General features: G+C 37.8%; 1 protein-coding gene across 1 annotated transcript; it reads left to right on the forward strand.

Moving 5' to 3' along the window:
• The first annotated feature begins 4,655 nt into the window (after positions 1–4,655).
• ctsl.1 (cathepsin L.1) lies at positions 4,656–7,806 on the forward strand. Its single transcript, XM_007561115.2, has 9 exons — positions 4,656–4,756; positions 5,026–5,130; positions 5,240–5,382; positions 5,720–5,917; positions 6,009–6,200; positions 6,895–7,060; positions 7,146–7,251; positions 7,342–7,445; positions 7,607–7,806. The coding sequence occupies exons 2-8, from the start codon at positions 5,031–5,033 to the stop codon at positions 7,439–7,441; spliced, it is 1,005 nt and encodes a 334-aa protein (XP_007561177.1). The 5' UTR covers positions 4,656–4,756; positions 5,026–5,030; the 3' UTR covers positions 7,442–7,445; positions 7,607–7,806.
• The last annotated feature ends 3,662 nt before the right edge of the window (positions 7,807–11,468 follow it).

The following is an 11,468-nucleotide window of genomic DNA, read 5'->3' on the forward strand; positions in this document are numbered from 1 at the left end:
CTGCCAGTTTCAGTTTTGCCTTCGGAGAACAAACTCAGTATTTCCCCTAAGCTTGTGTGGAGACGCCCTAAAACACATTCTCCAACCACTTCCAAGTTTATATAAACCTTTGATCCACGAAACTGTACAGAATAAATGTAGTTTTTTTTTATCTATCTGCTACTGCGTTGACTCCTGACTTGCTTTTGCAGGTGTAGTAAATGATTGGTAGAACTCCAGACCAGTCACAACCTTCAGCGTCATGCAGAGCTGCTCGTGACTCCAGCCGTGCTTACACACATAAACACACTTGTGATGTTTCTCATTCTATAGGTCATAGTTACTCAGCAGATTGCAGTTGGTTGAAAACAAAATTTTCATAAACTGGGAACCATATGGCCAACAGTTATCTGAGAATTACCTCCAGAAGTTTACCTAATCAGTAACCTGTGTTTAATGTAACCGTATTATAAATGCAGCTGTTCTGTGGAGACCTCTTAGAGAATATTAGTGAACAAATATCATCATGAAGACTAAGGAACACAGCAGGCAGAACAGAGAGAATGTTATTTAAAGCAGAGTTAGGTTCTGAAACAGTATCTCACAGAGCTCTGGTTAATCCATCATCTGAACATCAGAGGATTTTTGCAAATGTACCAAAGTAATCTGAAAGGTCGGGTTTCAGGTGGCTGTGAAGAACCACAGGAACCTCCAGCCTGCTACAAGCCATGTGGTCCTTTGGTCAGATGAGACCAGAATTTATTTTTTGGTATGTGCGGTATAAAACTAACACTGCATATCATCATAAACCCATTATCTCAATGGGAAGCACGGTGGTGCCACCATCATCCTGTGGGGGATGCTTTTCCTACACAGGAGAAAATCCTGATAGAGATGAACCTCAAAAAAATCAGCAGCTGTAGCAAATAAATGTACACCACTGTTAGGTAAATTGTATTATTATCAACTATTTTTTATGCTGTTTTTAGTTTATGTGCTCTTACTTGTTTAAGAAATGCTTTGTATTGCTAATCACTCTGATTTCCTTTCTCAGAGGGCCTCTCTGAATCAGAGCAGTGACAGCAGCTCCTCACAGAACGCCCTGCTTTTGACCTCTCAGGTAGCTGCATGTGTGAAGATGTACAACTTGCTCTGTTTGACCCTGTGTCAGGAACTGGAGAATCTAGATCAAGACAGATTGTGTTGTTAGTTAGTGATAACCATTGGCGCTGTAACTGTGTGAAGTGTTCCCCCCTCCCTTTAGAGGTACAGCGCTCTCTGTGATTAGGGATCCTAAAGACAATAAAAAGAGGGGCAGGCAAATGTGCTTCAGAGCAGCAGGAGATTTGTAACTGAAAGCACATCTCTGTCTGTTCTCCTTGCGAGTATTGAGAATCTAACTTTCTCTTGTCTTTCCTGTGTTATTTGCTGTGTTTAATAGGTGTCAACTCTGACAACCACACTTTTTAGATTTTATTTGTACGTAAGAGGATTAGGGCTACTGAAAAAAAAAAAAAAACATTTTTCTCAGACGCTTAAAGTCAGAATTTCTTTTAAAAACATAAAATCTTTTTTGCTTTGATATCACTTTTATGAAAATGATCCCATGAAATCCCAATAAAATACACGGAGGTTTGTGTTTTAAACAGTGTATCAGAATGAAGTCCATTGCAATGAGCTGTAAAACACAATCTAAGGATTGATGACAGCATATATGAGTCGTATCCTCAGGGTTTTATTCTCTTTCCATTATTGTATGTCATGTACACTAACAATTACAGAAATCATTGCAGATGAAGTTATCAGCTGACTGGGCAAAGAGAGAATGACCCACCTGGTCAGCTGGAGGATTTTATGGTAGGTTTTAAGTATTTTATGCTTAAAACTGAATTACAGTGCAGAATATTTCAGTGGTTTAAGTATCGAGGTGTTGTCATTGGCAGGAAGCTGACATTCAGTGACAAATCTGATGAGATCTGCAAAAAAGCAAATCAAACACAAGCACACTTCCTCCTCAAATGGAATCAATTTAGAGTTAGTAAAAAGCTGATGATCGTTTTCTATGATCATCAACAACTGAGATAGCTGAAGAACATCTGTTACGCACTTACGTTCCGTTACTTCAAATGTGATTCTTCTTCTGGATTTAATCAGGATTATATGGTTTACATTTTGAAAGTAAGGCATTACCCCTCTAGGAGACTCAAACAGTAATACATTACACTAAATTCTTCTAAAATTAGATATTTAGATAACAATCAACATAGTTGTCTTTTTTTATTGCTCTTTCAGTTTCAGTTTGTCTGCATAAAACGGAAAAACACCAGATCGTGTTCAGGAATCATATGAGCTATTTGCATCCTGACTGCAAAGCAAGAAGTAAAATTAGACTGAGCTTCAACAAAGATAAAATTATACATCATGATCAAATATCATCTTGATAGCTGCAGAAATAATCATAAAGTAGAAACAGGAGATCAGAGGTAGAGGCAGCAGCCCTCTAAAAACAGCCAGGTGTCTCATTCTGAGTCAACGTCTCTTTGTTAACACACAGTCAAATCTCACAGTGTGGACTGGAGGTTTTGGGACCTTTTGAGGAGAATAAAGATGTGAGCACTTTGAAATAATCAGACAATGTTGCAGTCTCACTTTTTGCTCTTTTGTAGCTTTGGTCCATAGTTGAGGCATGCATGTCATAGCAGAAGAACTTATTTATCTCGATTTCTGTTTTTAATTAAACAGAAAATTCTTGTGGCTTTTTTTTAAAATGTTTTGCATTCAAATATCAAACATCTGTAAACTAAATGACAGTTAATTTTATCTAAAATGAAGAAGATGCACTTAATTTCTTAAAGTAAGCTATGTTTGTTTACTATTGCAAGAGACTGACAGACTGAGTCCACAAAAGCAAATAAATATGACTTACGTAACGTTTTAGCTTGGTTATCAGTTCTCTTTGCTTTTTACTCTATCTTTATGGTCTAAGCTCTGGCATGAGACTGAGAGCCTTGTGACATTTAGGAGGCAGAGCAGCATGAGTTGGGAAGATATGCAGTCACTTGTAAAAGTCACTGCACATACATCACACCACTTTAACTTTTAACTTTTCTATATTTTGTGACGCTACAACCACAAACGTCTTGGGATTTTATACGACAGACCAACATGAAGGAGAATTGAGGAATTCTTAAAACATGTTTACAAATTAAAATCTTAAAAAGTGTGGAGTGCATTGACATTCTAACTTCTTTAAATCCTACATTTTCAGAATTGCTCTCATGAGTAAAAATAAGGGTCCAGTTGTGAGTTTATTCAATCGATGGATTTGGACCAAAGTAAATTAACTATAGATGAAAACTTCCCTCACATAATGAACAACTAAAACTTTGAAGTCTGATTTACTGAGATGCAAATTGTCAGAGGTGAAGCTCTACAGTCATTTTTGTGTTTTTTTTAATATAATTTCTCTATCACAGAGTCTAATATTTCAGGCGGCCATGTTAGATTTAGACATTTGAGTTGTTGTGAAGTTCCATCTTTTTTACTCCAAATTCTTGGGAATTTTGACTTTTTTGTAAAACTACGACCAAACCTGCAAGTGCCAATGAAGAAGAAACCTTTTAGTGTTCAGAGCAAAGGAATGTTTTAGAATGGACCAGTCAAAGTCCAGGCCAAAATCTAACTTGAAAACAGACGTCCGCAGATGCTGTCCAAACATGTCTTAGCTCAAGTTTTTTGTAAAGAGAAATGGATAAAAATCTCAGGCTTTAAATGTGCAAAACTTGTAGAGAGACTCTAAAAGACATTCAAGAACTCTTCACAGTTTTGTTTATTTATACATTGTAACATTACAACTTGTTTAGGACCAAGTCAAACAAAGAAAGAAATTTTAGTCTTGAAAAAAAAAAATAAAAACTTAAATCTTAATCAAAGCTAATTTAGAAAAAGGATTTCCCACAGTGTGTGCTCTGTGTTTCCCTCTGGAGAAGACTTCCTCCAGAGGGTTATAAAAAGTTATCAAAGTTGCACAAGTGTGATTTTTTTTTTGTTTTTGTTTGTGTTTTTATCAACCAAGACAGAATTTATTTTTGTGTAGTGGGTGGAGTAATTTCAGCCCAGATCGTTTTAAAGAGGTAAAGATGGAGCAACATTTCATGTAAACCCTCATAATTCAGCTAACTATAATTGAGTGGGTGTCCGCTGAAGTCAGCCTGCTTTAGGAAACAGAAACACACCGCTTCTGCACGTTCAGTATTTTCCAATGCGCCATTGTTTTGTCTATTAGGTTTCATAAAAAACATGTGGGTGTTAGCGCATGCAAAGCCTGTTTTATTTATTTTTTAATGTTAGATTTCATCTGGAACTCAGAAGAATCCCCACTTCTCTGACTGGAACCAGGCTGAAGGCAGCAGAAAATCCCAGCTGTGGTATTGAAAAGAAAAATATTTTACCATCACATGTGACTGTAAAATCTCAAACCAACAAACTGCTGAGTGAAGTCACTTCGTTGAAACCCCAAATGAGTAACTGATGTTGCTTATTTTGCTGATGTTGAATCTATTTGACATGCAAGCTTGTCAGAACTTCTAACTCCACCTTTTACTTGTTTTAGTGCTTCACTTGTTACTTTTTTGTTTATGGGCTCCTGACAGCCACCTGACTGGAATGCTGTAATCGTAACAGTTGTCATCTATATAAGAAGCTCTTTCCAGCACACCTCTGTCACCCACGGGAGGAAATACATCTGTCTTCAGCCCAGAAACAAAGATAGACACAGGTAAGAGCAGATAAGACCTAAACCTCATACACATTCTGTATATCTGTATATTAACACTAACCAAAGGGGAAAGGAGCGAGAGGAAGAGGTAAAAGAGACATTCATGAAAAGTAGGTTATGGAACTGAAGTTCTGCTGAGAGCTGGTAACATCAAACATCCCGTCAAGGAAGCGTCTGAAAAAAGCAAAAGAAGAAAAGCTGAAGTGAACCTGTGTGGTTTCCTGTAACTCAAACAAGTTTTAGTTTTTTTTTTATCTGTGTGTGTTCAGCCAAGATGAAGATCCTGCTCTTTGTTGCTGCTGCTCTGGCTGTGGCCAGCTGTGCAAGCATCTCACTGGAAGACCTCGAATTTCACGCCTGGAAACTGAAGTTCGGTGAGATCCTGCATCCTCTAACAAGATGCCTAAATGTTCATTTAAGTCTGTTTTTGTGTGTAGATTTCTTCTCTTTGTTTTCTCATGGTTTTTTGTTTCTTTATTCCAGGAAGGACTTACAGATCCCCATCAGAGGAGGCACAGCGGAAGCAAATCTGGCTCAACAATCGCAAACTGGTTCTGGTTCACAACATCATGGCAGATGAGGGCATCAAGTCATACCGCCTTGGAATGACCTACTTTGCTGACATGGTATGTGCAGAAAAATCATCTTCCATTTCACCTTTATTGTCACCACTTTATTTGACTGCATGCTAAGATTTATTAATATATTTCATCTCTTTATCTCATCTGTGGAGCTCTGAGGGAGGCTACTGGGCTTCTCTTTCCAATAATATAACTTTATTATGTAAATATAGACATGTTCTTAGCTTTATTTCTTATTATTCATTCTTATTTTAGCTATGTTTCACCTAGAAGGCAACCAGATCCATCACATTGGCTGAGAAGGCTGTCAGAAAGGGACAGGTTAAGAAAAAAACAGATATTTCTCTGTGATGACTCTTTGAACTCGGTTCTTCTTCTCCAGGAAAATGAAGAGTACAGGCGTATGATTTCCCTGGGCTGCCTGCGTTCATTCAACGCCTCCCTGCCTCGCCGTGGCTCTTCTTTCCTCAGCTTGTTCAACGCCAACGATCTGCCCACGTCTGTTGACTGGAGGGACAAGGGATACGTTACAGATGTCAAGGATCAGAAGGACTGCGGCTCCTGCTGGGCCTTCAGCACGGTACGCTCCAGAATAACTTAGTGTTTCTTTTGAATTCAGGAAACTTTAGGAAACTGTTCTCTTCTTAAAAAACCCCGTTTCTCTGTTGTAGACCGGTTCCCTGGAAGGCCAGACCTTCAGGAAGACCGGGAAGCTGGTGTCTCTGAGTGAGCAGCAGTTGGTTGACTGCTCTGGTGACTATGGCAACATGGGATGCAACGGCGGCTTGATGGACAACGCCTTCAAGTACATCAAGGCTAACGGTGGGATAGACACAGAGGAGTCCTACCCCTATGAGGCGGAGGTGAGAAAAAATATTACTTAAACTTCAAACAAAATAGAATCAAAGAATTCTCAAGATTCAAATCAACTTACTGAGTGCTAAACGTTTGAATGAGTGAACAATGCTGCCATCTTCTGGATGTGACATGTACTTGCATTAATCCTGAAAGCGAACAGGAGCTTTGTGTCTGGACTTTTTCTTTTTCCAAAATATTTTTTGCATGACATTTGCTGTATTTATGCAAATTGAATAATATTTGTTTGTACTTTTTGGGAAAAAAGCTTCTATTTTGTGATTTTTTTTTCTCCAAATCTTTAATATGGTTTTTCACTATGGGATTTTTTTGTTGTTTTTCTGCAAGTCTGCCAATTTCAAGGAGGTGGATTGAAATAAATAAATTTAATTTTTGATCACTTTTAAGTGTTTAAAAGTTTATAAAATTCACAGCTATGCATCAGGATTTAAATTAATAATATAATTTTAAAAAAGTAGGAGAAAGTATAAGGATGCATACTATATGTCAATCTTTAAATTAAGCTTTTTTGGAGCACATTTTTAAAAACTTGATCAGAATCATTGTTGCTGTCGGTTTTTCACATTTTGAGACTTTGTTAAAATATTATATTTTATATATGGGATAAGAAAAACATTTAATTTCTAAAACAGTAATCTAGAGAGTTACTTTGTGAATGGTGGCGTGTTTTCCCTCCTTCAGGATGGACAGTGCCGCTACAACCCCAGCACCGTTGGAGCCACGTGCACCGGCTACGTTGACGTGAATCAAGGTGATGAAGATGCCCTGAAGGAGGCTGTGGCCACCATCGGACCAATTTCTGTTGGCATTGATGCCGGTCATTCATCATTCCAGCTCTATGAATCAGGTTAATATAGATTAAACCCTGTAAAGAAATGACAATGGGGCTTTAGAATTTGACCTTGTGTGTGACCTGTGGATCTGTGTTGTAGGTGTGTATGATGAGCCTGACTGCAGCAGCACTGAGCTGGATCATGGAGTCCTCGCTGTTGGTTACGGCACTGACAATGGCCTTGACTATTGGCTGGTTAAAAACAGGTAAGCACGTAGCTCATATTTACATTGTCCTTCAAAGCAAACTATTTTTCTTTGAACAAATAAAGAAACATAATTTGTGTGTTTCTGCAGCTGGGGTCTTAGCTGGGGAGTCAGTGGATACATCAAGATGTCCAGGAACAAAAACAACCAGTGTGGAATCGCCACTGCAGCCAGCTATCCACTGGTCTGAACAGGTACGCTTTTTTTTTTTTTTTTACTTTTTAAAATGCAAATGCTAAATAAATAAACCAAAAGCCAGAATCCAAGCAGCACATGTGAGCCCAAAGCTGTGTTTATCTTCACCCTGCAGTTTACTGCCTATTTATTTCCTCTTTCTGTTTATCGGATTTTTCAGGTCCAGCACTTCTCAACAGAGGGAAAAAGTGACATGTAATTTGCTGTAATTCCTTTTTAAGAGCAACTGAGTCATGTGCTGTAAACTAAACATGTTTCTCTGTTCTCTGCAATGGCTCTTTGCCTCAGTGCACTCGTAATAAAAGTTGTTTATGAGCCTTGTAAATAAATGTAAAGAAATAAAATCTGTCATGAATATAAACGTTGCTGGTATGAGCTTTGCTTTGTCAACGTTAAGTGATTTATAGCCAACACTGCACTGTTTTCTTCCTCTGAAAAACACAAATACTCAAAACTACATGCTAAGCTGAGTAGTGAAGAATTAAGCGGTGAAGATTGCAAGTCTATCTGCCTTAAGCAAACATCAAACACTGGATATATTTAAACTGACAGCACAGAGAGAAATGTGCTTATCTAAAGTCAGTGATGTTTCTGTAATATGTATGTATATATACACATATTTGAGGAGTTAAAAAGAGAAAGTCTCCCTAAATCAGTAAAATTCACTTTAGACACTTTTAAGAATGTTTGTTTAAATAAATATTTTCAGAGCTGCCAAATCCCATAAATCCTACCAATGTTTGCACTTTTCCCCCTTTTGAGCTTCTGCAGGAGATATTTTTATAGTTTTACTGTAACAGGAAAAACAAAAACATTCCAGCTGTAGGATCTACATAGTATCTGCTCTGAATCTCACATTAACTCGTCTGTTTTATCCACTTTCCAAATCCAGTTTTTGATATTCGTTTGGGATCCACCCAACTTTGTCCAAATCTCAGCCATCTAGCTTAGTGGTAGTTCTCATTTGTGATTATTCCATTCACTTTGTGAAAAGCATTAGCAGCAAATACCTTTATAACGATGCTAACAGGGCCATGCTAAACCGTTTTTACAGTGTCCTCAGGTGGGGAGGTTATTGGAACAGCTCAATGTTTGTCTTATCTGACCATAAAATGTTTCTCCAAAAGATGTTTAGCTGACTCAGGTAGTTCCTGCTTAAAGTCGTTGATTTAGGATTAGGGATTATTCCTCATGATGAATCTGAGTTCTGCGTGATGAACTCAGAAATGTATGATCAGCTGTGATTTCAGATTTTACATGTTCAAAACAACCAAGCAAACCTGTTTTCTCTTTAAATTCTAGGCTAAAACCAATCATGTTAGAATATCTGTCAAATAATATCATCAACATAATGATGTCTTTGAGAGAAGGGTGAGACAACCCGGAGAGAAAATGGTTAGCCTGATCAATCAAAACGGTTAGCTTTCTTTACCTTTGAAAAAGATCTCACTTTGATATTTCCTTCATTTAAAACCCTGCAGAAGCTCTGGTTTGTACCCAGCCAATGAAATAAAAACCAACATTTTTGAAAGCAACATTTAAAGAATGATGAATGTATAAAGTAATAAATCAAACAATATTTTGTGAAGTATTGATATGGCTGGTTGCAAACTCACTAAATCATAAAACTCTGATATCACTCCAACACGTTTAACTTTATAATTTGACTCATATTCAGGTGTAGTTAGTATTGACTGCATTTTGTTTGATTGAATCAGATTCATACCTAGATATCTGTGTTTACAGTTTAAATCGTCGTGTTGCTTGGGTCATTTTAAGAGTAGCTTTACCCCCTTTCTCCACTTGTTGTGCTCTGTAGTTCATTTTTTCCTGCTAATAGTCTCTGACTCACAGTTTCCACAAACCTGCTGGGATCTGGAACATCCTTGTTAGCTGTCCTGAGATATCATCTACTGCTGCTAGTTAGGACAAACTGGCAACACGCTTACACCAACCGTCTGCAAAGAAATCCCTTAATGGACTCTGGCCTCTTTCTATGCTCAGGGATTTTACATGTAATCCAACTAAATAGTGATACTTAGATCAGTATTTGAACATCTCTTTTGAACCTTGGGCAGTGGACGGTTGCTTAACTCTGCTGCAGATTAACGTCAGCTATAAATAAGGTTATGGTGCCGGATTTTTCTTTTGTTAATTTGTTGTAGACTGTTCAGCTTTACTGGGTTTAACTCTAATTTTCTCTCATGTAACAAAGCTTAAAGACTTCAGCATATAAAATCAAGGAAAAATATGAGCAAAACAAGGCTAAACGTGGACAAGAATGTTAACAGAAACTAAATTGGTTTAAAATAGGAGAAAATGGTGAAGGCGCATATGATGAGGTGATGGAGGTGCGAGTTCGTCCTGTAACTGGTGGGTTGCTGGTTCAAAGCCTGATCTGTCTGTGTCTGTTGTTGGGCTCTTGGGCTTGACACTTAACTAGCTTGTGAATTACTTAATGTAATGATCATTTATTTGGAGTCTTCTGGACTGAAGTAAGTAATATACAAGCACAAAAAATGAACAAAATAAAATTATATTAAATCAAGACAAAGTCAAATTAAAAGTGTAATAAAACAACTTATATAAAAATATTTTGTCACTCATTTCAGAAATACTCAAAACATAATGAAATATTACACAGTGAAATATTTCTGGAAAATTTGATTAATGTGATGTGCAGATAATGAAAACCTAAAATTTATTGTGTGCATTATTGTGAGAATGTTAAATATTGGAAACTTGTGGTGTCACATCCAAATCAAATAACTCAACAAAGGTTTCCTGAGTCTCGAAATTGTCTCTCAGTCTGGGTCAGAAGGATACGCGATTATTTGGAAGAAGCTGACTCAACAGATGCAAAAATTAAAAAGTAAACCAGAGCCCTGTGAAACTCTGTCTCAGTTTGTGATGCTGAGATCCTGACTTTCCCATGTAAGCAGTTTTTTTCTGTCAGATATGACACGAACCACTTAACATTACTGCAGATGGTTATCCTTGTGGGTCGATTAGGTAAAATGCAATTTTCTAGTCCGATATTAATGGGATGGTTTCTTCAGAACCAGGTTACACCTGAGGTTCTGATAAGCTTAATTAGACCTGGACTTTCATAAACTGTTTTTCTTCAGATGCTGTTAAAACCTGTTTAAATCGTTTACAGTAGTTTCCTCAGTCTAATTAATGAAGTCATACTAGGTGCCTGCAAATTGCCCATGCTAAATGTCACATTAGGTCTGGTGGTGATAATATTTGATTGGAGGTGCAAAACATAGAGGCTGTGGATACGGAAAGACGGGGAACATATTAGGGAATTAATCAGCTTGTCTGACAAAATGTGACCTTAACGTCTTTCTTTTTCCGCCCTCAGCTGAAGCAGCAGCTGAGGAAAGAGACGCAGTCTGGAAGCAAACATCCACAGGCAAAGTAATTGAATGAAAGATTTAAATTATCTTTTGTCAGGCAAGCCTCATAACAGCATAAAAAGAGTAAAAAAAAAATTCTTCCCATTTTATCAGCACCCCAGTGTGACAGTATTCAGCCAATTAGGCTTGAATGATTGTTATCTGGTGACATTATCTTCATTATTCCTTTTATTTCTGTGAGTATGAAGTAGGGCATTAGAGAGCGGGAAAAGTAAACGATGAAAAAGCTCCCAGACAGAAACAAAGGGAGACAGAAGTAGGGCGCATAAGAGGTGAGGCAAATTAATTGGTTTTGCTAAATCCTCCTCAAACAGCAGAAGCCAATGTGGTTCCACAAAAAGGCCATTACCGGTAATCAATTTAAATCTGTTTTACCCTTCCCAAGGAAACCAATTAGGAAATTTAATTTGGCTTTTTTGATTCACAGCATAACCACAGCACAGGACAGGACATCCAATTCACTTCCTGCGGAGAGGGACAAGTGAAAACACTGGGAGATGTTGCTGCAACAAACAAAGCTATTGATCTGAGGGAAGGCTGTAGGAGCAAGAGAAGGAGGCGGAGACACGGGCAGCGGGGCAGGAAGCGCGAATTAAATCC

This window comes from Poecilia formosa, unplaced genomic scaffold (genome assembly GCF_000485575.1).
Source record: "Poecilia formosa unplaced genomic scaffold, Poecilia_formosa-5.1.2 Scaffold123, whole genome shotgun sequence".
NCBI classification, from domain to species: Eukaryota; Metazoa; Chordata; class Actinopteri; order Cyprinodontiformes; family Poeciliidae; genus Poecilia; species Poecilia formosa.

Excerpts from the sequence above, each read along its gene's own strand:
- ctsl.1 (XM_007561115.2), top strand. The coding sequence starts at position 5,031 with ATGAAGATCCTGCTCTTTGTTGCTGCTGCTCTGGCTGTGGCCAGCTGT. Across the intron at positions 5,131-5,239 it reads CGCCTGGAAACTGAAGTTCG|GAAGGACTTACAGATCCCCA; the intron begins GTGAGATCCTGC and ends TCTTTATTCCAG. Across the intron at positions 5,918-6,008 it reads CCTGCTGGGCCTTCAGCACG|ACCGGTTCCCTGGAAGGCCA; the intron begins GTACGCTCCAGA and ends TCTCTGTTGTAG.